Source organism: Eubalaena glacialis, chromosome 9, assembly GCF_028564815.1.
Source record: "Eubalaena glacialis isolate mEubGla1 chromosome 9, mEubGla1.1.hap2.+ XY, whole genome shotgun sequence".
Lineage (NCBI taxonomy): Eukaryota > Metazoa > Chordata > Mammalia > Artiodactyla > Balaenidae > Eubalaena > Eubalaena glacialis.
Window position 1 is genome coordinate 38531426 of NC_083724.1, and position 27611 is coordinate 38559036.

At 45.5% G+C, this 27611-nt stretch overlaps 1 protein-coding gene and 1 non-coding gene across 2 annotated transcripts; one reads left to right on the forward strand and one right to left on the reverse strand.

Annotated features, from left to right (window-relative positions):
- Positions 1 to 1986: 1986 nt before the first annotated feature.
- Positions 1987 to 2093, forward strand: LOC133098485 (U6 spliceosomal RNA). The gene has a single exon (XR_009702185.1). It is a non-coding gene; the product is annotated as a U6 spliceosomal RNA (small nuclear RNA).
- A 6435-nt stretch (positions 2094 to 8528) lies between these two features.
- Positions 8529 to 22082, reverse strand: PHF24 (PHD finger protein 24). Its single transcript, XM_061201160.1, has 8 exons — positions 21839 to 22082; positions 14695 to 15076; positions 13874 to 14059; positions 10404 to 10482; positions 9902 to 10107; positions 9407 to 9567; positions 9006 to 9101; positions 8529 to 8678 (listed from the first exon to the last, which is right to left on the reverse strand). Exons 2-8 carry the CDS (start codon positions 15070 to 15072, stop codon positions 8582 to 8584), a joined length of 1203 nt encoding a protein of 400 aa, XP_061057143.1. The 5' UTR covers positions 15073 to 15076; positions 21839 to 22082; the 3' UTR covers positions 8529 to 8581.
- Between the last annotated feature and the right edge of the window lie 5529 nt (positions 22083 to 27611).

The window sequence follows — 27611 nt, forward strand, 5'->3', positions numbered from 1 at the left end:
AGGAGGTGTTTAGACAGGGGCACATGTTCCCTCCCAGACTGTGTATGGGAGGGGGAGCCCTATCTTGCACATATCCTGGAGCCTCCAGAGGAAGTGCTCCCCCCCAACTTGTTCTCAGTTCCCTGTCTTGTCACCATGGCAGCAGTTGCCAGGGGCTCCCAGGGTTGCTAAGATCTGGGTGTGGGAGGCTGCCAAGCCTTGTTGCCAGTAGACACAGAGAATCCTGGGGGAAAGGAAGACTACCCCCACAGCTGCCAGCTTTCTGCAGTGACAGGACTGGTCCTTGGACCTCTCCTGTCCCCAAATTGTTCCTATAATTTGTATGTGGCAGTACTAGGGTTGGTGGGGGGCTTTAACAGGAAGCTGGAACTAGAATACTGAGATTCACATTCTGAGGAGAAAGGGGTGCTCTAGCTTGGCTATTTCCATCTTTAAGGTTGGGAGGTCCTTAGAAATTAGCGACTTGCTTATTCTGTCCCCCATCTCTTCTACTTCTTCTCTGGCAATATCTCTGCTTGAGTTCTCCAATGGCTGGTGCTTATTATCTGATGTTTCCACCTGGTATAGGAATACTACATTGACCCCAGTACCCTGGATGCAGACTGACTCCTTCCTGTGGTCAGACTCTTAGCATATCACCTGGATACACACTTCATGCTGACACTTGAGCCCAGAGTTCAGTCCCACAATGAGCCCTAACTTTGGCCTCAGCCTGAGACACTGACCTTGGTCTTAGTCCTGGAGCAGAAAGTTCCCTATACCCAGCCTCAGTCTAAGCCCTCCTCCTAGACACAGATGAGCCCTAATCTTGATACTGATACTTGAAACATCCACAGATTCAGTTATGATCCTGTAAGTTGACTGAACACTGACCAGTGATCTAACTCCCTGGTACTTGCCTCGTGTCTCCCTGTCTGTTCTGAACCTGCACTGACTAGTACCATAAAGGTTCAAATGGGTTTTTTCTTTGGGGTGAGAGAACTGTACTGGGAATGACCAGCAGAGGGCGTGCAACATCAGGTTCTAAAGGCATGCTTCCCAGAGCCCACCTGGAAAGGGGATAATAGCCATATTGGGATCTTGGATCTTTTCTCTCAGTTCAGGACTCAGAGCTGGAGGCACAGCAGTCAGTTTAAGAGGTTGAACTAAAAAAAGGTTCCCAACCCAGTGATGCTGATGCTTTGGGGTCACTTGGGTCTGTATAAGCATGGATCTCCCTACAGCTCAGCAGGCCTCAGGGCTGGGGATGCACCAGAAGGTGCTTAACCATTTACTGGCATCGCAGGTCTCAAGAGGACTGGACACCTGGGAAGACATTTCACCCCCAACTCCACATTTCTGTCATATGCTTGTACAGCTTCACTACCTTCCCTGGTATTCAGTTATCTTTTGGTCCTATTGAGCAGAAATCTGTCTCTCTTCCACCTTTGATCTTAGCTCTGTGCTTGAGGTCACATTGACTTCATTGGTCCCATCTACCAGACATCAGCCATCTGCATCCCTTGAGTCTGATCCTTGACAGGGTGAACACCTCTCAGGCCTTCATGGGTTCTTCCTTCGCCTTGTTCAATTCCAGCCACTAAGACCATGTTCCCCTGGCTGGGTTTCAGTTCATGATGCCTGGCTCTGGTTAGCTTTTTCCAGGAGTGCTGGTGCAGCATACTAGCCAGCCCGCGTCCCTCCTCTCACCCTGAACTTCTTTCCATGTAGCCTCAGGTTACATCAGCTTTTTAGTAGTTCACTCACACCAGGTGAAGACTGCATCCTCTGTTCTCCCTGACCTGCTAAATCACATCTTGCCCATTTTGTACCTGTTATAATTTTGAAAGGAGTGTTATTATTTATTTATTATTATTTTTAAAGACAAAGATACTTGAAATTAGTGAAATAAACATTTTGGCACTACTTTCTGAGCTTTAGGGCAATCCTTGGGCTTGGAAGTCTCTGTATTTGATGCTTACTTAGATGGGACAAGGAGGGACTCAAGTGCTCACTTTAGCAGCACATATACTAAAACTGGAACATTACAGAGAAGATTAGCATGGCCTCTGCACAAGGATGACATGCAAATTCATGAAGCGTTCCATGTTTTTGTTTTTGATGAATATTAAAATGTAATAATGTAAAGTGAATGTATATATGGATAAATTAGTATATTGCCAAAAAAAAAAAAGAGGGACTGAAGATCCCCAGCTGGCTTGGCTGTGACTTCAGCACTGTGGACAGAGGCCAATGGAAGTTCCCCCGGCTATGCCTGGGACTGTGGGTGGGTGGAAGATGATACACACACAGCCTTCAGGTGGGGCCAGAAATTCTTGCTGCTCACTCAGTGCCTTACAGTGTACCAAGCTCTTTCCTCTTACCAGACGTATTCTGTCCTCACTCAACTATCAGCCCAGGAAGCATACAAAATGAACTGTTTTCCAGATTTTTACAGATGAGGAAACTGAGGTTTTGCAAGGCCAAACTCCAAGTAACCCTATGAGTGGGATGGGAGAGAGAACACTAATTACTCCATATTTAGCAAATTTAGCAACCACTGCCCTGCTCTGGCTCAAGTGCACTCCTCTTTATCTCTAGGGAAAGTCAGGGTCGGTGGAAGTTTTTGTGGAACTGAGGTTCCAGCCAACCATGGGAACAAGTGGCAGTTGGTAGCAGGAACAGTGCTGGGAGGCTCTGAAGTTCCAGTCAGGACTGCCCGAATGAGGGTGGGGAAACCTTGCTTGTCATTAAGGTTCACAGAGGTCCAGCTTTTATGCCTCTTCTTCTGTCCCAATGCTTGGCTTCACTGAGCCTGGAGATAAGGAAAAGGGACGTGTAGGATGTTATTAAGGTGTTTCTGAGCCTGATGGACCTTCATGGGAAAATTCCGGGAAGGGTGTGGGAGTCTTTGTGAAGGGGGTGAGTTGTGCGGGTGGTAAGAAATCCTCTGACATGGGCTACAGGTCTGGCTATCTGTGTATGCCTATTCCCTGGGTGTGGAAACAGGAGGTGCTGGACCACACAGCAGCTTTCTTTGAGGTGTACTTTGACAGGCAGCACAATAAAGTAGTTAAGAGCATGGGCACTGAAGCCAGACTACCTGGTTCCCCTGCTTCCTAGCTGTGTGACTGTGGAACCTTGAGAAATTCTCAGCCTCTCGGTTCCTCACTTTCTCATCTGTAATACAAATCACATAGGGTTGTTTTGAAGATTAATTAGTTTATGCAAAGCACTTAGAATTGCCCAGTGCATAGTAAGTGCTCAAAAATATTAGTAATCACATTTGGCTCTTGAACAATGTGGGAATTAGGGGTGCCAGTGCACCCGCTGCAAAAATCCTCTTGTAGCTTTATAGCTGGGTCTCCGTATCCCCAGTTCCACATCTGTGGATTCAACCAACTGAGGACTGTGTGGTACTGTTGTACCTATTTATTGAAAAAAATCTTCATGTAAGTGGACGCATGCAACTAAATGGCCTCTGGTCCCTCAGGGGTTAACCATATTTGTATCTGGGGCTCCTATGGTTTTGAGGTAGAATATCTGCCTCTGATCCACAGTCTAGAGATGCTTTCCCGTCTACATGTACTGGCTCTGTTCATACCAGGCAAAAGGGATGAATGGGGATTTCATAGTCCTCTGAAAGCTTCTCCAGACCTTAGTTTACCCAGCCCTACCATATCACATTAAGACAATTTGCAAAGATGGGGCGGAAACTCAGACCAAGGACAGCCCAGAAGACCCGGAGAAAACAGCCAACTAGCTTCCCTACTTTGTAGCTCAGCAGAAACTGGGAAGGGAAAAATGTCTAAAGCTGGCCCTTGGTGTGTGTTTGGGGGCAATACATAGCAGACAGGCTTGGAGGGCTTACCTTTTCCTTAATTTCTTCAAAAACTTTGGCTCTTCTCTTCAGTGCCCTTGTCTCCTCTGTGTCCGTGGTGGAGCCCCTGCCTCCTCCCACCCCCACCTATCTTATGGGTTCCTTGGAGGCCACAGCTGCTCCTGTTTTAGACTCAGGAATTGGCCGATGATAGGAAACCAAACAGAAACTTGGTAGGTGCCCCAAACAACAGGAAACAAGAAGCCAAAATAGCATCACAATCTTTTTATTATGATTCCCACTGTGCCCAGCCTCTGGGAACATCAGCTCCTTCTGGAGTGAAGGCTGAGCCATGGGGAGGAGCATGCAGCTGTAGTGATGGGAAGACAGGGCTTGAGGATGTTCCCCTCAGCTTACTGTCAAGTTACCTTCCGCAGAAAAGCACATAGGAAGGGCATAAGGGACCAGAGGCCATTGGATCCTCCATTGTTACTTGAGTGCTCTCAGAGCCCTTCTTACAAGCCTGTGTTTGGCGGGGAGACAGATCAGAGGCCATCTCTTATAGGAGGCTAGGCTTGATGGCCTTCGTTTCACCATGGATATGGAAAGGCGTTGCTACTTATACATTGACGTTCTTATCTGTGGTCATGCCAACCCATGCTATACAAACCGGAATGTGATTGGGCTTCTTAGTCACTGGCCTGAGCAGACCTGACACCCTCTCCATGATCTGGGTCATCGGGGCATTTGGCCCAGAGGGAAGAAAGTTTTTCCTTAGTGCTAGTGGGGTCTACGGGAGATTCTGTAACCTGTTCATTTTCTTTCCTTTCAAGGTTGCTAAAAGCAGTGGCAGCAGAAAAGCAACAGCAGAGAAAATGCCCAGTCCCACCCCACTCCGGCGTGGGCTGTCGGGAGCAGGCAGGATGCATTACTATCCCCCAATCAAGGAGAACGCTGTTGTCTGGGCTGTAGCTAAGGGCCCAGAGAGAGATTCTGGGCAATTCAAACTAAGAGGCATGGAGAAAGCAGCAATTTTATTCCACTGTAAATAGAGGGGTAAAAAGGGGTTACGGTTACAGGTGCTGCCTGGATGTCCTGAAATTCTGGCATCAATGTTGTTTTGCCTTTTAAACTCCAAGTATGTATCTGCCTTTACTCTGCTGGTTTAAAGGGGACATGCCTGCAGGATTACTAGAGCCTGCCACCAGTCCTGTCTGAAAGTTACTCTTGGCTCTGTGGTGGTCATGGCTGGCCTGTGACCCTGCCATACAGCTTCTTCTGAGCTGCCCTCTTGCCTTTAGGGTTTCTTGCATCAGCTTTACTGAAGCCACGAGACATGCAGTGGTTGAGGTTGAGGCTTAGAGGCCTAGGCACAATCCTGAGCCCACCCCCCAGAGAGGTGCCCTCTTCCCAGGTGGTTTGATTCTGTGCTTCCCATACTGTTGATAGGAATGGGGGACCCCTATATTTGGCCACTCTAACAAGGCCAGGGTGACATCCCATAGGGAGCACCAGGGCCAGAAAGGCCAGTGTTTGGCCTGCAGCCACAGTTGCTTAGGCTGAGGACAGAAAGAGGCAACATGCTCATAGCTTCAGCCGTGGCTGTCCTCAAAGGAAGAGCTCTTGAAAGGGGTCAGTACCTAGGAGTAAGGAAACTGCTCCATCCCTGGGATCAAAGGGGCCCATTGCTCAAAAGAGCAGAGCCTGAATCTATTGGGGAAGGCTGATCTCAGGTGAGGAAGCCACGGAGCAGACCTAAAGAGGCTACATGGCCACAGCTATTGCCTTAGCTGACCCTGTGTCCCTGAAGCTCCATCGTGTCATCAAATGCCCCTGTCTTTAAATCTGAGCATGGAAAAGAGGACTTCTGGGTGAAAAACAGACTTAGGGCAAGTAGTCTTCAGAGGAGCATCTGTGTAACCTCAGCCTCCCTTGGCTGGGGGGTGGGGTGGGTGGTGCTTGGGAAAAGAACTGATCTCTGCAATTTTGGGCAGCCAAGGAGAAAAGACTGAAACATTTTCTCATACTCTTATTAGAGTCAGTCGCTAATTTCTGTACTTGGCAGAATTTCAGACAGTCACAATGATGAAAGGGCTTGAAAAGGAAAGGAAATTGGCTTCACTAGGTTTATAAAAGTTTGAACATCTCCATATGTACTGGAGAGGGGCTCTGTGGATTAGGACACTGCAAAGGGAGATCTTAGAAAGGGGCTTGGGGTAGAGCTTCTGCAACTCTTGACTGAGGGAGCAATGGAACCTCTCCTTTGGTAAAAAGCTAGATGCCTATGGAGAAGAGGCTGGTTGCTTCTCTGTGCTTTTCTGCTTCCTAGGATTCTTGTGACTGGGCACTCTATCCTTTGCTGAGGGCAATGTCCCCTGGACCCTTTGCAGCACGCCCCCACTAAGGAAGCTTGCCGCCCTGGAATAGGGAGAGGGTGATCCCAAATGGGCCAGATCCTGTTGTGGAAGAACTCTGGGGTCTGCTTTGCCAGGCCCTGGTATACAGCTGGCCTGATCCAGTGGCCCCCAGTCTTTACCACTCACCCACAGAAAGCTAGAAGCTGCAGCTCCAGAGAGGTAGGCATCGCCTTGGTCTGTGAAGGATCAGGGAACAAGAAGATGGACTGCCAATCCTTTTGATTGATGACGAGGCAGGAGAAAAAGCTACCGAGCTCTCAAAGCCCAGAGCTTGTTTTTACTCAAAATGCCCTGTCCATGAGATCAAGCAGCCCAAGGCCATTGACATAGAAGGTGATTTGCCAGGAGAGTAAGCAAAAGCCCTTGTGCTTAATGTGCTTTAATCTCAGCGCAAAACCCTAGGGCTGGCTGCTTCGGATGCAGTCTTTGGGCCCAAAAGTCATGTGCTTTCTATTTCTTTCTTTGTTTTTTTTTCTTTTTTTGGCTGGACTGAATAATGGCCGCTCCTACTGATTAGTCTTGGGAGTATGGCTATGGAGTATTTACAAAGAACTGGGGTTTTTGAAATGTTCAGAGCCATACACATGAACCCAGTTCATCTTCTGTATGCTTCCTTTCAGTCCTAAATAATCCAACCTCAGAAGCCTCTTACCTGGTTTCTAGGTCAGGCTCTAAGGGAGGAGACCATATAGTGCTCTTACCATGCCCCAGGTTACAGCTCCCTGCTTTCCTCTGAGCAGCACTGAGCTGTATGCTGCTTCTTCTGTAGAAGTGCCTTGAGCAATGGGGTTGTGTTAACTTCTGCATGACTGAGCCAACCCCCTCTCAAATAACTTGGTCGTCAGAACTGGCTAACCTAAGCTATTAGCTTGGAAACAGAAACTTGAACTCCAGGGCCTGTGCTTACCTGTAACATACACTGATTGGGGAATTTAATGACAACTTAGGAAGGACAGCTGGGGCTGGGAGGCCAGGCTTGGTGGCCTTGTGGCAGCCTCTCCTTGCCCCCAAAGTCTTCCCATGCCAGGTCCAGGCCCTAAGCTGGTGGGGAAGGACATGTAGTGAGCAATGGGGAAAAGCAGCAACTCAGGCCGTATCTCAGTAACAGGGAGAAGGGAACACCTCTTCCTTCTGTGAGGCTTTGCTGGGACTTTCTCTGTTCAAGAGAGTTGAGATGCAAATCCTCTTCTTAGCTCCAGTGTCTTATCCTCATTGTCAGGTGGTTTGAAAGGAATCCCTTTTGAGGGCTTCTGTGGAGTTGCTCTTTCTTGGGCTATGAAAAAGGCTGGCTCTGTACTCCATACCATGGCACACTTTTCTAGGTCTGCAGTTGAGCTGAGCTGGAAGAATGGAAAAGCATGAGCCTTCTTCTCTCCTCTTCCATCCAGGCCTTGTCCTCATTGGAGCTCAGGCTTTGGGTCTCTGTGGTAGCTGACTTGGGTGAAGCACTTAACCCAGAGGGCTGTGACTCTTGCCATCATACCTGTTCCATTCAGGCCCCTGGGCTCTGGGCCATGAGCACCCACCTAAAAAACAGGGGCCAGGATGGCTCACCTTGGTTTTGGACTGTTCTGTTAAATAAAGACTTTTGGACTTGAATGACCTGGCTGAGAGGTTCCTAGAATTCTGAGTCCCTGGGAGGGGCTGCCTTCCCTTTTCTAATTAGGACTCCACAGACTAGTTGCCTTCTCTGTCACCAGGAATTGGAATTTAAATAAATAATAAATAAATAATAAGTGCAGTGGTGGTTTTCAACCATTTCCCCACCCCACCTGAGGGACATAACACACACCTACCAGAACAGTGGCTCACCACAGAAGGGATTTTCAGTGTGGGAAGAGGGAGCCTGTCAGCATCTCTAGGAGAGTATGTGAGTCTGATATGCCCCCTTATTAAGAATCACTTGGCCAGAGACTGATCTATTGTGAATCAGAACTGGCCAATAGAAGGGCTGAGTAGAGACCCCCTCGTTTATACCAAGGGCTTCACGAAAGAACTTTGGTCCTTCTTCAACCAAAAAGAACCAGGTCTCTGCAGGCATGGACAGCTAGGCATGTGTGTATGTGTGCATGTGTGTGCACACATATACGTGTGCAGTGGCAGGTCCAGTCTACGGTGTGAGGGCAGGGGGTGGTCCAGGAGCAGATACTGCCACAGCTCCCAGGGCTTCTCCCTGTGGCAGTGCATTTACTGTCTCTCTTGTGATGGGAATGGTGATTTCAGTGCCATAAAGCTTAGTGACAAACTGAGATGTGGCCAGTGCTCCATCCCCATAAGTCTCAGTACCAGAGGTTGGTGGGGGAAGGGAGAAAGTAAAGGAGGGAGAGAACGCCACTGTCCCCAAACTGAGCTTTTCTGCTCCATGCTATCCTGGGGGTTTCAGGTGAATGGCTGCACTGTTGGGGCGAGCAGCCAAGATGTAGACGACATTCTCCTGCAGGAAGGTAGGCCAGTCCACAAATCTGGAGTGGAAGCAAAGAACAGGTTTGTGAGGCCGGTTGCTGAGCCTGGAGGCTCATGAGACCTGCTCCCAGTGGCAGCATGGCTTGAGGTGGGCAAAACTCAGGGAAGCCCTGGCTTGTGCGTGACATGGTGATGGCAGGCTGTGCTTCCAGGGTGACAGACCAGCTCACTGGCCCTATGGATCTGGGGTCAAATGTGTACTCTTGAAGTCTGGTTTCTGGGGTGGGCATTTGCTGTTTTGGGGTGATGGCGGGTAACACCCAATCTTACTTGTGTGTGTGTAGGGGTCAGGGGTGTAGACAGCCAGGTGAGGAGGTGTCACTCACCTGGACTCAGGCTCTGTGGGCAGCGGGGCCTTGTCCTGACTCTTGCTGCTGCTGCTGGCTGGGCTGCTGTCTGCTATGGGACCCACATGGCTGACGCTGTTGGGCACAAGGACATGTGGTTAGGAGTGGGACACTGAAAGGTCCGGCCCCTTCCACATTCTGGTGAACCCAAAGCTCTGGATGTGCTTGTCCAGGCTTTTCTGACATGGGGCGACGGAGTTCGGAGCAGAGGCTGCTCTACGCCTTGGCCAGTAGCAGTCACTGTCCACTGTGTAAAGCACAGGAGGATCTTCTGGCTGTTGGAGAAACTGGCAGGAGAAACAGGGAGGTAGGTACCTTTCATACCAAGGGCCATTTGGCATGGAGAAAGGAGGAGGGGCAGGGATTGGTAGGGAGCGGACCTGACACTGCAGGAGGAAGCATCTGGGGGGCGTTTGCAGAACCAAGAGTGCTGGGCACGGCGGCACTCTGCCTCACTGATAGCGCTCCCGCTGCCCCGGGCCAGGAAAGTGGCCCGGGCTCGCTCCCGCTCCTTGGCTGTCAGAAGCCTTAACAGAGAGTTCTGGGGAAGAAGAGATATAGTAAGACCTGGAGGTGAAAATATTTTGTAAACGGTCAAGCCACAGAGAATCCTACCTCCATTACCACCTCTGCACCCTCCCTTTGAAGCTGCCCAGAGCGTTTCTGGTAACACCAACATTTGCAGTGGGGTCCAGCGCTAATCAATCTTCCTTGGGCAGTTTCCCTAGCCTAGGCACTGGATCACCTGTCACTGGATGGAACCTGAGCCCTTTCCTGCTCAGAGAGTACCCAGTGCTCCTCCAACCTGCCTGGCATGTTTCCCTGGTCTCTGTCACCCAGTATCCCACGGACGTTTACCCCCAGCTGGCCCTTACCTGGGGACGTAATTGCTGTAGAAGTAGGAGGGACTCATGGGACAAGAAATCAGGCCACTCTACGTGTCCTCGGTGTTCAGGGTCCAGGGCTGCAAACTGGCGGGCTGCCTGCTCCTCTTGCTCCTCACTTAGAGCCCTGTCACTGTCCCCTCGCTTCGCTGTTTGGTGGCGGTAGCGCAGGAAATCATCCAGCGTCAGGGAGCAGTCTGTGGGGAGGCACCCCGTGCTAGCCATGCCCACCCTTTCCGCAGCCTCTGGAGTACCTGCACTCACCGCTAGGGTACCCTCCAGAGCCCCACCACCCACAGCTCTCATCCAGTCTTTGTCTCCATAGCCAGGATAACTCAGGCTGTGGCCAGTGGTGGGCCAACAGCTTGCGAACACGGTCCCATTTATGCCCTTGCCCCACAAATTCCGGAATACTCCTTTCATGGTTCATCCTAGAAAGTATGAAGAAGAAATCTGCCTGGCTCTCTCCATTGGCAGTACCATCCAGCCTTACCGGGGATAACTTTACACTGCTGAAAGGTCTCTGTGAGGCTGTACATTTCTTCCTCAGTTAGCAGCAAGTTGAGGTTGTTCTGAAAAAGAGGAAGAGCTAAGTCAGTGGCCATGTTGGCCAGTAAGAAAGAAAGATCAAGGATCAAGAAGGATGGAAACAGTATTTCAGCTGGAAGGCAATTATTGGATCATCTAATCCCAGCCTCTCATTCACAGTCAAGGAGACTGAGGCCCCAGAAAGGGGAAAGGACTTTCTCAGAGCTGTCCAGCTCTGGGCAGGATCTTTCCCAGAACCCAGATATCCTGGCTCCAGCCCTGAGTTCCTTTTACTAAAATAGTGGTTTTTGAATTATTCTCTGAGATAGCTTAGGGGTTCCCTGGAGGTGCCCTAGGAAGCTGTTGCAAGGGAGAAGGGGGCAAGTGGGCAGGGTTCTGAATCCCTAGCTCCATCAACCAGAGCAGCTCCATCTTTATCCATTTTATGTATGTGGCTTCTGTGTTAGGCTGTGTTCAAAGAGTATTTTAGTTAAAAAAGTTTAATTCTAACTCCAGTTTCCATATTTCTAAAAATTGTTTAATCCTAAAGTTGTATCACTTTAACTCCAGAATGGTTTTGAAAGAGATGCCATCATGAAAAAGTTCCTAAAACCAAATGAATATTTTTGGGGTGCCAGGGAAGTTTTAATTCCAAAAGAGCACTGATATGTTATTTTGTTAGCATTAATTTACAGTCTTACAGTCTTTAAACTACCGAATATTCTTTATAGTAGATCATTTTCCCTCTAAAATACCAGTAAAGAACAGGAGCAGACATTTCATGTCTATTCATTTGCCCATTTCATGAAGAACTCAAACCATTCTTGCAATAAACACTTTTTGAGCACCTAGTATATGCTTGGCACAATGGTGTACAACACTGTGAGATGTTTAGTATGGCTGGAATGTAGAATGTGTGTGTGTATGTGTCTTGGGAGAGGGTAGGGTGGGGATAAAAGATAAGGCAGGGGAGGTAGGCAGAAGCCTGACTGTGAAGTGCTTCAAATGCCCTTTATTGAGCCCCTCAAATTGGGCCTTTTTTTCTGAGGGCAAATGGGAGTCACGGAAGGGTTTTTAAGTGTGGAGTGCCATGGTCAGCTCTTTGTCTGCTGTGTGGAGAATGGATTAGATGGGCAAAGTCTGGAGGCATGGAGGGCAGTTAAGTAATTGTTGCAATAAAGAAAAGATAAGTGGCTAAACTAAGACATAAGAATGAAGAAAAGGGGAGAGATTTGAGAGAGATTAGGAGGTGGAGTGTATAGGACCTGCTGACTCACTGGACGTGAGGGGTGAGGGAGAGAAATGAGTTGGGATTGGTAACTGTGGGGTGGTGGTGGTATTACTATTCACAGAGACAAGGCAGGGAGGGAGAATGGGTTTGGGGAAAAAGATGAGTTCATTTGGGGGCATGTTGAGTGTGAAGTACCTGTGAGACATCAAGATGGATATAAGTCCAAGAGACAGGAAATTTAGGTCTGGACCCACAGATTTGGGAATGATTGGTATTTAGATGGTGGAGTAGCCACCGAAGTGGATGAAGACCCAGAGAGAGAGAGTATAGTGGGAAAAGAACCCTGAGAAACACCAGCATTTAGGACTGGGACAAGAAACTAAGGGCACTTAGAAAGAATGGTCGGGACTTCCCTGGCGGTCCAGTGGTTAAGACTTTGTCTTCCAGTGCAGGGGGTTGTGGGTTCCATCCCTGGTCATGGAGCTAAGACCCCACGTGCCTCGTGGCCAAAAAACCAAAACATAAAAAAGAAGCAATATTGTAACAAATTTAATAAAGACTTTAAACAATGGTCCACATCAAAAAAAAAAATCTAAAAAAAAAAAAAGAAAGAAAGAATGGTCAGAGGAGAACCTGGGAAGAGAATCAGTAGAGGGTACTGGAAGCCAAGAAAAGAGAGTTGTACAATGTAGGAGGTAATGTTAACAGTGGTTATACGAGTCAGATGGAATTTTATTGATTTTCTATTTTCTCTGGTTTCCGTGTTTTGTGTAATAATTCTCACAAAAATACTCATACCCTAAGAAAAGGGGGGGCAGTAAGGAAGTGCTAAATACATCAGAGAGATCAAGTAAAAGATTCCTGAGAAAAGGTCACCGGACTTGACAATTAGGTCACTGGCGACCTTAGAAGAGCTAATTCAGCAAAATGATGGATGCAGAAGCCGAATTACAAGTGGTTGCAGAACCACAAGGAGATAATGAAGTCCTTTCAAGAAGCTTGGCTGTGAAGGGAAGGAAAGAAAAGGGAGGAGCTTGGAAGAAGGCTTTGTAAAAGGTCTGGTGGAGAGTGGTGGTAATGAAGGCAGGACTGTGACAGAAAGCCAGGAAGGGAGCCGTGTAATCCTGAGGGTTTAGGAAGGAGACACTCAGTCCTACATCAGCAGAACACTGCCAAGCCGAGTTGCTGTGAGTGTGAAAAGGCTAGCATTTGGAGGAGTGGTGACTAGAGAAGATTGCCTGTAGAGCAGGCTCTGCTGTGGCATATTCCAGCTGGGGAGAAGGTATTTAAGTGACTGGAAATAACTGTTCTATACTTCATTTTATGGACAAGCCATAGAGAAAGTGTTATTTGTTAGAAAGTGGCACATCTTTGCTTTCTCCTAGGCAGCAGGAAGAAGAGGGGATCAGCAGATACTCCTTACTCTGAAATCAGTGGATGAAGATATCTGCAGGGCAACAGATCAATAAAGCAAGACTTGAACTCTATTCAGGTGTGCTGAGAAATGGCTATGAATGTGGCTTTTAATCTTTTCAAAATTTGGAAGGCATTTATGTATAATTTGCAAAGTTCTGAATCAACAGGCCTTTGTTACTTAATTCACAAAATGATTGCTTCAGAGATGAAGAAAAATGCTCCTAAGAGTTAGGTAGAAGACCAAGTGAGAATCTTAGGACTAAGATGTTTTCCTTGGATGGAATCCATCCCTATTGGAAGCAAGCCGGTTAGGATTTCAGGTTGGTTTTTCAGATGAATACAATGAATGACAACTATAGACTAACAGAGAGTAAGTACTGCTCCAAGCAGAATTCGTTGTGAATAATTAGGTCTCGTCCTACCCATTCAGTCCTCTAGCTCAGTGGTTCTCAATTGGAACAATTTCATTCCCCCACGATACATTTGGTAGTATCTGGAGATATTTTGGGTTGTCACAACTGGGGGTGGGTGCTACTGGCGTCTAATGGGTAGAGGCTAGGGATGCTGTTAAACATCCTACAGTGCACACAGCCCGCTCAACAAAGAATTATTGTGCCCCAAACGTCAACAGTACTGAGGTAAGGAAAGTCTGTCCTAACTCTAGTGACCCGAACCTGAATACTCTTCAGGTTACTGCCTAGAAACCAGTGTTCTAAGACTGGGCCTCCAGGAAATGTGCCAAATCTCTGGCAGTGCAGGAGCCCACCATCCCTGCAGTCTAGGCTCACACAGTAGTGGCAGCTCCAGCCTGTTTCCGTGTGTGCCGTCTCAGTCACCTCCGCGGCACTGTCTCCTTGGATGTAGCCCACGCGGCGCAGGCAGCCATCATGGAAGACCCTGGTGCAGACCCTGCACGGGAAGAGGCTCTCGGCTGTCCAGACCTCACAGACATCACACATCTCATCATTAACAACCTGGGGAAAGATGGCAGGAGTGTATAGGGATGTATAAACACAGCAGCAAGATCCTAGGCCACCAAGCACAGTGCTACCTGCCTGGGGCTGAGTGACCCTGGAGCAGCCTAAAGGAACTGAAGCCAATGTTATGGCAATAGAGCTTTCTCTCTGGAAGACAAGAACCAGTAGGTTCTTCCAGCTGCTCAGGTCTCTGTGATCATGTTTCTGAGCAGGGATGCTACTAGCATTTTTGGAAAGAATAATCTGTTGTGAGAGATTGTCCCAGGCATTGCAGGACCCTTATCATCCCTGTTTTTCTTGGCACCAAATACCAGGAGCAACTCCCAGTTTTGTGACCTTCCTGAACTCCCCCTACCCCCACCCCAAATTTCCAAATGCCTCCTACAGGGGACAGTATTATCCCTTAGGTGGGAGGGCTGGCATGGTATAATTCCTTATCACCCATTTCCTCAAGTCTTTCACTAAGACAAATCCAGGATGTAACATTTTTATTCTTGGGGAAGAAATTCAAAGACTCAGCTCCATCTTTCTGGTTTTGAGTCTCACTTCAACCATACCCAGGCCTCCCTGTCCTGCTCCCTGATCCCCAGAAGGTCTAAGACTGCGGGATTCTGCCCTTACTGGACACTCACAGGCTCTCTGGGCTCCAAGCGGATATCTGGAGGCTTGTCATCATCCAGCTTCCGGGTGGGGCGGATGAAGGCAGGGGGTGTGAAACGACTGGTCCTGTCAAACTCCTCCGGCTCTACTCCACGCCCATCCCGGAGCCTCTCCCAGGCAGCACGGTTGACACTGCTCTCTTCTTGGAGTGCTGGGGTGCTTGCCTCTGCTTCTTTCTCTTCCTGCACCTCCTGGACAGAGCCGTCTACCGTGCCACGGTGAGACCCTGAAAGTTCACCTGTGCGTCGGATGGAAGGCCTGTCCCGCAGCCCATCCTTGAAGGCAGACACAGCCAGGCTCACCTTCTGCACCTGCTCCACTGTCTGCCGCTTGGACATCAACACCCCCATGGCTCTGTGGACAGAAAGCAGAGGGGCCCAGACTCAGCCAATGGCTGACCATATTAGGGCAATTCGTTTCAACCATTCACCTAAGTGGCAAGTGCTATTAAATAGCTTCTCCCTTTTCTGGAACTCAGTAGCATGGCGGGGTGGACAGAGCACTTGTTAAGGAGTCAGAAGACCTTGGTGCTATTTCTGACTGGCCCTGTGACTTTGGTTTTCCTGTCTACAAAATGAGGGCGATCTGCTCAGCACACTTCACAGGGCTATCATGAGGATAACATCAGAAAAGGGGCTTAACAGCGCGTGTAGACTAGAAAGCATTCTACAAATGTGAGATGGTATCTCTGTCTCCCTTCCTGTCCCAAAGCCAATTAGGTCTAGGGGTCCCAGGCCTCCGCTACTTTGAGATAGTAGGAGACTCCAGAGCCCAAGTCTCTCCCAAAGATGACCCAAGGCATAAAGCAAGACTACAGCTACACATTTCAGACTTCTGACTGAAGGAATGCTCCTCTGACAAGTGCTGTGCACAAGAATCCATATCAAACGCCTACTTTTTGAGTCAGAGTGAATGAACTCCTATTTTTAGAAGACTCCTGAATTAGGCATTCAGGAAACTCTACCACCTCATCCATGTGGTCAAGGTCTCACACACTCCTTTGCTCCTTCTAATTAGTAGCTATGCCTGTTTATGGGTCTGTTTGTCTATCACAGACAACCTGCCCATCACAAGCTCTCAGGTGCTTCTCACACTTGCAAGGCTTTACTAATGTCACTGCCACATTTTCTGCTTTGATTCTCAGAACTGTTCAAGAAAGGTCCATATCCTTTACAGGTTAAAAAGGAATGTTATTCTTGTTCTTCCTCTGTAGTACCAGGGCATTGGAAAGTGAGGGCATGACATGGCACACTGCAAAGCTGGTCTGCTATTTCCTAGCCTGAAGGGTCTTAGTGGCATTCAGTTGGGGAATGTTTGTTCTAAGTGGAGCAGAGAGTCCATTTTAGCCTTGCTATCAGTCCATCATAATCAAGGCTTATTGAACAGTACTATATGCAAGGCACCGACTGCTCATCATTGGAAATAGAAGATGGGAGAACAGAGTCTCATCACTCAAGCTACTTAATATCAGAACTGAAAGAAGAGTAAGACAGAGTGCTGGAAGTGCCTAAAGGAAGGTGAGACCATATTACTGGGAGTCAGAGTGGACCCTGAAGGATGGGTAGGAAGTTATCCTCAGTTTGTTTGGGGAAAAAGGTGACAGAGGGAAGGAAGAGAGATTCAGACCAACTAGAAGGCTACTATAATAGTCCAGGCAAGAGGTAGAGAGTTTAAACTGAAATGGTGGCAGCAGGAATGATACTGAGTTGATTTGATACTATGGAAATAGAGAAATTTAGGAATAAATTGATAACTTGATTGGATCAAGCATAAAGCGCAAGAGAGCAATTTTATATTTATTTCCCAGCTTTACTGAGATATAATTGACATATAACATTGTTTAAGTTTAAACTGTAAATGTGATGATTTGATACATGAATATATTGTGAAATGTGTAACACAATAAAGTTAGTTAGCACATCCTTTTTTTTTTTTAACATCTTTACTGGAGTATAATTGCTTTACAATGGTGTGTTAGTTTCTGCTTCATAACAAAGTGAATCAGCTATACATATACATATATCCTCATATCTCCTTCCTCTTGCGTCTCCCTCCCACCCTCCCTATCCCACCCCTCTAGGTGGTCACAGAGCACCGAGCTGATCTCCCTGTGCTACGTGGCTGCTTCCCACTAGCTAGCTATTTCACATTTGGTAGTGTATATATGTCCATGCCACTCTCTCACTTCGTCCCAGCTTACCCTTCCCCCTTCCCGTGTCCTCAAGTCCATTCTCTACATCTGTGTCTTTATTCCTGTCCTGCCCCTAGGTTCTTCAGAACCTTTTTTTCTTTTTTAGATTCCATATATATATGTTAGCATATGGTATTTGTTTTTCTCTTTCTGAGTTACTTCACTCTGTATGACAGACTCTAGGTCCATCCACCTCACTACAAATAACTCAATTTCGTTTCTTTTCATGGCTGAGTAATATTCCATGGTATATATGTGCCACATCTTACGTATCCATTCATCTGTCGATGGACACTTAGGTTGCTTCCATGTCCTGGCTACTGTAAACAGAGCTGCAATGAACACTGTGGTACATGACTCTTTTTGAATTATGGTTTTCTCAGGGTATACGCCCAATAGTGGGATGGCTGGGTCATATGGTAGTTCTATTTTTAGTTTTTTAAGGAACTTCCATACTGTTCTCCATAGTGGCTGTATCAATTTACATTCCCACCAACAGTGCAAGAGGGTTCCCTTTTCTCCACACCCTCTCCACCATTTATTGTTTGTAGATTTTTTAATGATGGCCATTCTGACTGGTGTGGGGTGACACCTCACTGTAGTTTTGATTTGCATTTCTCTATTGATTAGTGATGTTGAGCATCCTTTCATGTGTTTGTTGGCAATCTGTATATCTCCTTTGGAGAAATGTCTATTTAGGTCTTCTGCCCATTTTTGGATTGGGTTGTTTGTTTTTTTGATATTGAGCTGCATGAGCTGCTTATAAATTTTGGAGATTAATCCTTGGTCAGCTGCTTCATTTGCAAATATTTTCTCCCATTCTGAGGGCTGTCTTTTTGTCTTCTTTATGGCTTCCTTTGCTGTGCAAAAGCTTTTAAATTTCATTAGGTCCCATTTGTTTATTTTTGTTTTTATTTCCATTTCTCTAGGAGGTGGGTCAAAAAGGATCTTGCTGTGATTTATGTCAGAGTGTTCTGCCTATGTTTTCCTCTAAGAATTTAATAGTGTCTGGCCTTACATTTAGGTCTTTAATCCATTTTGAGTTTATTTTTTGTGTATGGTGTTAGGAAGTGTTCTAATTTCATTCTTTTACGTGTAGCTGTCCAGCTTTCCCAGCACCACTTATTGAAGAGGTTGTCTTTTCTCCATTGTATATTCTTTCCTCCTTTATCAAAGATAAGGTGACCATATGTGCGTGGGTCTATCTCTGGGCTTTCCATCTTGTTTCATTGATCTATATTTCTGTTTTTGTGCCAGTACCATACTGTCTTGATTACTGTAGCTTTGTAGTACAGTCTGAAGTCCGGGAGCCTGATTCCTCCAGCTCCGTTTTTTTTTCTCAAGATTGCTTTGGCTATTCAGGGTCTTTTGTGTTTCCATACAAATTGTGAAATTTTTTGTTCTAGATCGGTGAAAAATTCCATTGGTAGTTTGACAGGGATTGCATTGAATCTGTAGATTGCTTTGGGTAGTACGATCATTTTCACAATGTTGATTCTTCCAATCCAAGAACATGGTCTATCTCTCCATCAGTTTGTATCATCTTTAATTTCTTTCATCAGTGTCTTATAGTTTTCTGCATACAGGTCTTCTGTCTCCTTAGGTAGGTTTATTCCTAGGTATTTTATTCTTTTTGTTGCAATGGTCAATGGGAGTGTTTCCTTAATTTCTGTTTCAGATTTTTCATCATTAGTGTATAGGAATGCAAGAGATTTCTGTGCATTAATTTTGTATCCTGCTACTTTACCAAATACATTGATTAGCTCTAGTAGTTTTTTGGTAGCATCTTTAGGATTCTCTATGTATAGTATCATGTCATCTGCAAACAGTGACAGCCTTACTTCTTCTTTTCTGATTTGGATTCATTTCTTTTTCTTCTCTGATTGCTGTGGCTAAAGCTTCCAAAACTATGTTGAATAATAGTGGTGAGAGTGGACAACCTTGTCTTGTTCCTGATCTTAGAGGAAATGGTTTCAGTTTTTCACCACTGAGAATGATGTTGGCTGTGGGTTTGTCATATATGGCCTTTATTATGCTGAGGTAAGTTCTCTCTATGCCTACTTTCTGGAGAGTTTTTATCATAAATGGGTGTTGAATTTTGTCGAAAGCTTTTTCTGCATCTATTGAGACGATCATATGGTTTTTCTCCTTCAGTTTAACATGGTGTATCACATTGATTGATTTGCATATATTGAAGAATCCTTGCATTCCTGGGATAAACCCCACTTGATCATGGTGTATGATCCTTTTATTGTGCTGTTGGATTCTGTTTGCTAGTATTTTGTTGAGCATTTTCGCATCTATTTTCATCAGTGATATTGGTCTGTAGTTTTCTTTCTTTGTGACATCTTTGTCTGGTTTTGGTATCAGGGTGATGGTGGCCTCATAGAATGAGTTTGGGAGTGTTCCTCCCTCTGCTATATTTTGGAAGAGTTTGAGAAGGATAGGTGTTAGCTCTTCTCTAAATGTTTGATAGAAGTCGCCTGTGAAGCCATCTGATCCTGGGCTTTTGTTTGTTGGAAGATTTTTAATCACAGTTTCAATTTCAGTGCTTGTGATTGGTCTGTTTATATTTTCTATTTCTTCCTGGTTTAGTTTCGGAAGGTTGTGCTTTTCTAAGAATTTGTCCATTTCTTCCAGGTTGTCCATTTTATTGGCATATCGTTGCTTGTAGTAATCTCCAATGATACTTTGTATTTCTGCAGTGTCAGTTGTTACTTCTCCTTTTTCATTTCTAATTCTATTGATTTGAGTCTTCTCCCTTTTTTCTTGATGAGTCTGGCTAATGGTTTATCAATTTTGTTTATCTTCTCAAAGAAACAGCTTTTAGTTTTATTGATCTTTGCTATTGTTTCCTTCATTTCTTTTTCATTTATTTCTGCTCTGATCTTTATGATTTCTTTCCTTCTGCTAACTTCGGGTTTTTTTTGTTCTTCTTTCTCTTATTAGTTAGCACATCTTTTATCTCACACAATTACCATTTTGTTGTTGTTCTTATGGTGAGAACATTAAAGCTCTACTCTCACAGCATCTTTCAAGTACACAGTATAGTATTGTTAACTATGGTCACATGCTGTACCTTAGATTCCTGGAAGTTTTTCATCTTATATCTGAATGTTGGTACCCTTTGACCAACATCCCTCCATTTCCCTCACCCCTCAGCCTTTGGCAACCATCATTCTGCTCTCTGTTTCTATGAGTTCAATGTTTTTAGATTTTGCACACAAGTGAAGTCATACAGTATTTCATATTTCATACAGCCTATCCCCGCTTGACTTAGAGGGCAGTCTTAAATTGACTAACGAGAAGAAGGGTAGTGCCATTTACAGAAATTGGGAAATAAGAAATTGGGAAATAAGAAAGAGGAACAATGAAATTGGATTTTGTATGTATTGAATTAAAGATGTCTCTGGGACATTCAGCTGATATGTTATCTGCTGCTTAAAACTTTTCAATGGCTTTCCAAAGCTTTCAGGATAAAGTCCTCCAAATCAGTTTCTTTACTATGGCCTGTGAGGCTCTCCTCGGTCTGGTGTCCCTTCTTTACTCTGTTCTAACCACACTGGTCTTTCCGTCTTTGTTTGCCATGCTCCCTCTATTATTATTATTTTTTTTAATAAATCTATTTATTTATTTTTGGCTGTGTTGGGTCTTTGTTGCTGCGTGCGGGCTTTCTCTAGTTGTGGCGAGTGGGGGCTACTCTTCGTTGTGGTGCACAGGCTTCTCATTGTGGTGGCTTCACTTGTTGCAGAGCACGGGCTCTAGGTGCATGGGCTTCAGTAGTTGTGGCACGCGGGCTCAGTATTTGTGGCTCGCGGGCTCTAGAGCACAGGCTCAGTAGTTGTGGTGCATGGGCTTAGTTGCTCTGTGGCATGTGGGATCTTCCCGGACCAGGGCTGAAACCTGTGTCCTCTGCATTGGCAGGCAGATTCTGTCCCCTGTGCCACCAGAGAAGTCTCCATGCTCCCTCTATTTTGGACCTTTGAACATTCCTTTCCCCTGATTAGAGCTCAGTTCAAGTACTGCTTCCTCATGGAAGTTACTGCCGTCTCCCCAAGCCAGGTAGGTGTGCTGACAGCACCATGCTCTTCTGCTCTAGAACACTCATCTTTGTTATTACATATTCAATAGGATGATTATCTAATCAGTGTCAGTTTCCTCTCTTAGATCGTTTTACCATGTGTAGTACCTGTCTCCACTGCCTAGCAATATGTCTAAAAGAGGAAAGGCATTTAATAATATTTCCCAATTAATTAATTGTGTATAAGTCTTTCTGATTTTTCAATAAAGTCTTAATACTCATAATATCTGATGACAGCCACGTCTTCTTTCTAGAAACAACTATTTTCTGTGCCACAGTGGTGCAAATTCCTACCCTGTCTGGGTGCTTGCCCTGCCATCACTTGTTATCAAAGAAACCCAGCCCATATTTTTAAATTTATAAACCTACTGATAAGAAAGGAAAGATCCCCTCTCCCCATTTGTAAAATTTGTTTGTAAAATTAAAATATATGACTAAAGAATATTTGCTTTGGGCTTCCCTGGTGGCGCAGTGGTTGAGAATCTGCCTGCCAATGCAGGGGACATGGGTTCGAGCCCTGGTCTGGGAAGATCCCACATGCCGCGGAGCAACTAGGCCCGTGAGCCACAACTACTGAGCCTGCGCGTCTGGAGCCTGTGGTCCACAACAAGAGAGGCCGCGATAGTGAGAGGCCCGCGCACTGTGATTAAGAGTGGCCCCCCCGCTTGCCGCAACTGGAGAAAGCCCTCGTACAGAAACGAAGACCCAACACAGCCAAAAATAAATAAATAAAGAATTAAAAAAAAAAAAAAAAAGAATATTTGCTTTGAGTAAGTGACTGTCATTTACAGGATGGTGGCAAAGGAGATTTATTGAGGAAAGATTCATTTATTTATTTACTTACTTGGCTGCGTTGGGTCTTCGTTGCTATGCATGGGCTTTCTCTAGTTGCGGTGAGCGGGGGCTACTCTTCCTTGTGGTGCGCTGGCTTCTCATTGCGGTGGCTTCTCTTGGTGTGGAGCACGGGCTCTAGGCCCACGGGCTTCTGTAGTTGTGGCATGCGGGCTCAGTACTTGTGGCTCGTGGGCTGTAGAGTGCAGGCTCAATAGTTGTGGTGCACGGGCTTAGTTGCTCTGCGGCATGTGGGATCTTCCCGGACCAGGGCTCGAACCCATGTCGCCCGCACTGGCAGGCGGATTCTTAACCACTGCGCCACCAGGGGAGTTCAAGGAAAGATTTACTGATCAAATTAGGAAATTGTTTAAGATGATTAAAAACTCATTCTTTTCCTAAGTTGCAAACAAATATGGGACAATAGGGGAATGGTTAAATTATGGTACAATGGAAGAATGAACAATATGTAAAACATGAAGGTAAAAGTAAATTTATTAATGTGGAAAAATGTTCAAAATATATGAACATATTTATGAAAAATGCAAGTTACAGAAATGCTCGTTATGATCTAATTTTGTAAGAATGCACGTTTTTTCATATTTTTGTTAATCTGTTTTTTTCTAATTTTCCTACATTGTACATTAATTATATAATTTAAAAAGTCACAGAGGCAACCTGGTGACTTGTTTTAGTTCTGGATCTGCTGTGACCCAGGACACGTTATTTTACTGCTTTGGGCTTCAGTTCTCTATCTGCTAATGCGTATGCTTGGAATATGTAGTCAAGCATTTAGAATGCTTCTTTTCCATATTCTTTTAAAAGTCCATGTGACCTAATGAGGGTATCCAGCCTTGGGTGGCGGTGGGGCTAGGGGTGGAGAAGGGAGTGTGTGTATGTTAGAGCTTTTGCTGAGGCTGTGGACCCAGGGGGTTCTTGAAGAGGCCGGGCCTGCAGTCTGCAGACACTGCCCACATGGCTTATGCATACTGGCTGTGCTCTACAGTTAGGTGGAAAAGCAGGTCCCCAACTTACAGCAAGAGAAACAGGCACACCACATCAAGAAGGAGAATGCAAAACTAACACCCAGCCCTTCACTGCAAACCTTCCTCATGATCAATTACTATTTCCAAGGCCACAGTGTTTTCCTCAGAAAACTTTCTGTGGTATGTTTTTCACATTTTTTGACTGTGACCCATAGTAAGAAGTATAGTTTATGATGTGACCCTGTACACACAAAATTATAAACACATGTTCATAGACCTATAACTGAACCCAAAGTTTTGTGAAAGAATCCTAATTTTACTACATGTGATGCTCCCAGATATTTTCTATCCTCTCTATCCTAGTTCATTAAAACAATCATGATAGTGACTCTCTAAAATGATTTGATGAGGGACTTCCCTGGTGGTCCATTTGTTAAGACTTTGCCTTCTAATGTGGGGGGTATAGGTTTGATCCCTGGTCGGGGAGCTAAGATCCCACGTGCCTCGTGGCCAAAAAACCAAAACATAAAACAGAAGCAATACTGTAACAAATTCAATAAAGACTTTAAAAATGGTCCACATCAGGGACTTCCCTGGTGGTCCACTTGTTAAGACTCTGCACTCCCAATGCAGGGGGCCCGGGTTTGATCCCTGGTCAGGGAACTAGATCCCACATGCCGCAACTAAGAGCCAGCATGCCGCAAGGAAGATCCCACGTGCTGCAACTAAAAGATCCCACGTGCTGCAACTAAGACCCGGTGCAGCCAAATAAATAAATAAATATTTTTAAAAAATCGTCCACATAAAAAAAAGATCGTAAAAATATGATTTGGTGACTGTGTAATGGGTCCGGACTGGCAATTTGAAAAACACAGCCTTAGAATCACTATACATTTTTGATTAGAGAACTATGCTTTTATCTTTTGATTTAAAGATAGTTACCTCTGAAAGACAAGGATAACATTGTGGGGTATAAGGTATGCTTTCCCCTTGACTGGAGTGATGCAAGAATTGAATTCTCAAGCTTGTCTTAAGAGTCTGTGTGGTTGGAAGGTCTAGCAGATCTGGACTGATACTAATATACTTTTGAATGAAGAAAACCGTACTACATACAAGAGTTTGATCCTCTACCTGTGGGCATATTTAAAAGAATATTTATCAAAGCATTAAAAAAAAATTTTTATTATTTATTTATTTTTGGCTGCGTTGGGTCTTCGTTGCTGCGCACAGGCTTTCTCTAGTTGTGGCGAGTGGGGGCTACTCTTTGTTGCGGTGTGCAGACTTCTCATTGCGGTGGCTTCTCTTGTTGCAGAGCATGGGCTCTAGGCACGCAGGCTCAGTAGTTGTGGCTCGTGGGCTCTAGAGCGCAGGCTCAGTAGTTGTGGTGCACGGGCTTAGTTGCTCCTCAGCATGTGGGATCTTCCTGGACCAGGGCTCGAACCCGTGTCTCCTGCGTTGGCAGGCGGATTCTTAACCACTGCGCCACCAGGGAAGTCCCTATCAAAGCATTTTTCACAGTGATAAAAAGGTGGAAATAACCTTAGTAGGAGAATTATTGGATAACTTGTGATATATTCATGCTATAAAAATAAAGAGAAAAAACTGGTTTAATCCAATATGAACGTAAAGATCAGAGCAATGACTCACATTGGCTGGATCCTGGGGCATATAGGGGTTTATATATTAGAACTCCAGGAGGAGGGAAGAAATAGTGGATTGAAAAAGCATATAAATTATAATATATTTATATTTGGAAAGCAAATATCAAAAGCCATTACTTTTTTTTTCGTAACATGGACAACACAACAGCAGAGCTTGACAGTATCCTCCTGGTTCCTGTGGGAGATACAGAAGGTGCCAGCTTTCCAAATCGTTGGGGGCAGCCCCCTCCCAGAAGTTGTAGGTCAAGTTTTAGGGAGCAGTCATAAGACATTAATTTAAAAAAAATTTTTTTTAATTTTATTTATTTTTTTGGCTGCGCTGGGTCTTTGTTGCTGTGCGCGGGCTCTCTCTAGCTGTGGCAAGTGGGGGCTACTCTTAGTCGCGGTGCGCGGGCTTCTCGTGCTCTAGGGCACGCGGGCTTCAGTAGTTGTGGCACGTGGGCTCAGTAGTTCTGGCTGGCGGGCTCTAGAGCGCAGGCTCAGTAGTTGTGGTGCACGGGCTTAGTTGCTCCGTGGCATGTGGGATCTTCCCGGACCAGGGATTGGACCTGTGTCTCCTGCATTGGCAGGCGGATTCCTTACCACTGCACCACCAGGGAAGTCCCGACATTAATGTTTATCAGCAAGAAGGCATGGGTTAAAAAAAAGGTTGATAAACACTTATTTGGAGACCTGGAATAACCATATGAAATTCACTTTTTCAAGAATGATTCATTGGAGGAAAATCAATGGTATGCATTTGGTTCTTATTGGCTTTTTCAGATAATGTAATAAGAGTTTTGAACAAAGGCCAGCCAATTAGGAGGGTTACTCTGTAAGTGACCTGACTCATTAATAGTGTATCGGCAAACTAACCACAAGCATATCCCAACACACTGCAGTCCTGCACAACCACTACTCTCTGTAAGGATACCAAGAATCACTATTAAGCTACTCAACTGTTAATGATGTCACTGCAGTGGATTTGGAGTTTGTCCTCAAAGGAATTTCAATGAAGACTGAAGATAACATCCACCAGCAAAACAATCAAACAAACAGACATAAAAACAAATAAAAAACTACTTTCTAGTCCTGACCACAGGATCTTGGAGTACTGCTATTCCCTTCAGTTTTCTAGGCCACTTTATGCCCATAAGGGCAGAAAAATGTAGAGCAGAGCCATTAAAAGGAAGGCATCAAAATCCAAACAAGACCCCAAGTCATTTTCATCACATGGCTTTGATTTTGAGAGTAAACTGTGAGGACACAACAGAATTAGGCTTTAAGAGTGAGGCTAAAACCCCTTAATGCTTAATGGAGAGGGTTGAAACTATATGCAAAAGACACCTTGATTAAAAGCAAGTATGCTGAAATATCCACGATGTGCACCTGGGGTGTTTGAGAAATTAACAAAATCAGTTCTAATTTCTAGAGAAACAAGTGGTCCTGATTAGTGAGGAGTAAAAACAAATGCCTGGTGAGAAAAACCTGGCCTCTCCTGTGCTGGAAGGAGTCCTAGGAAGAAGAGTGAGTTAAAAGGAAATCAAGTTGCAAAGATGCCACAAATTATATCTAATGATTACTCCTTTGGCTGATGGGTGGAACTGGGGTTTTCTGCCTCCCTAACAAGGATGAAAGAGGGATAAAAAGACATTGTTCCAAGAATGATGTGACTGTCAGAGGATTTGTAGAACCTAGGGAAGGCTTGGAAAAAAACCTCATGGGAGCAGGAGCAGGTGGTGGTGAATAAGAGGGACATGAGGTAGAACAGGGCTGTCTGACTCTACGATCTGGAGGAAATGAAAACAGATGACAACCACAGCCTTTCTTCAGAGAAGAGGAGTCTGTCTAAATGAATTTGTCAGGCAGTAAGACATACGTGGGCAGCTTGAAATGTGTGCGTGCAAGACACACCCATTCTCTGCAGAGCACATGCTTACAACGCAGTGGGATGATTTATAAGGGCAAAGTGGTGGGAGTAAGAGGAGGAGGGGTTGCTCCACAGCAGGAGCTGGTGGCAAAATAAGGAAAAGGAAGGCAGCTAGGAAACCTCTTCCAAAGCTCTCTATAAAGACTTCTGGCTGTGAGGAGCCTCTCAACAGGCAGGAGTCTCCTCATTGGGCATGCTAAATGTAAAGCACATTTACTTGCTTTCATCTGATTCTTGGTATGGGAATGGCAGCTGTTTGAAAAAGGCTCAAAAGCAACTAAAAGTGATTGTTTGGAGGTTATGAAGGCTTCCCCAGGCAGGAACAAGGCAAAGAAAACTTCTGAGCTGGGAGACAGGGGAAAACAACCAGAGTGGGTTGAGCAGATGGAAAAAGGAATCCCAGTTTTTCACTGAGATTGAGAAGGAGAAAAATCTAGATGGTTCCCACTGCCTTCCACAGAGTATGTGTTCTATAAATCTTGGTTCAATGAATGTTGCAGAGATAACTAGGCAACATAAAAAGTTTGAGATCATGGTGTCACTACCTTTTCTCTTCCTCAAAGTTGGCCAGAGAGACTGATCAGACCAAATCTTCAGAACTCAATTCTAGAAACTATACAGTCACCCGCTCATTTCATCCCATCTACTCTGCTTCCCCAGAGGGGACCCTATCTGCTGATTCAGGGCTAGCAGGGATGAGAACAGGTAACCATACAGTAGTTATGGGTGATTTATTTGACCACAGGAGAGAGCTACAGAATTTTTGAATTTGGCCAGTTTCCACAACCACAATTATTAAAAAAGAGAGACTAATATTACCAAAGTCAACAGTCCCCTGCATTTATGCTGTGTCCTGGGGGCACTGTGAACTGGCCCACAGGAGGGCAGCTGCCCTGAGGGCATGTGCAGTAGACTTAAGAGTGTATCTCCTCCCTTCTGGGTTTGGGCTGGAGAAATTTAGCATGAGATGAGCAGCATCTGCAAATAAGGGTGAAAAATTTCAAGGTGGTTGACAATTGGCTCCAGGTATAGCATGTGCCTAAAAGGTTGTCTGAGAGCCTCAAGGAAGCCACATACCTAATACAGAAGGTGATTAGCCATAAGGGTATGGAAAACCAGCGGAACCAGGGTCTACAAAATGCAGAATGCACAGCACAGACCCTAAGTTCACTGTGCACATCAACATCAATCTAGAGACTTTAAACAAAAATTATCAGAGTCCCCTTACCC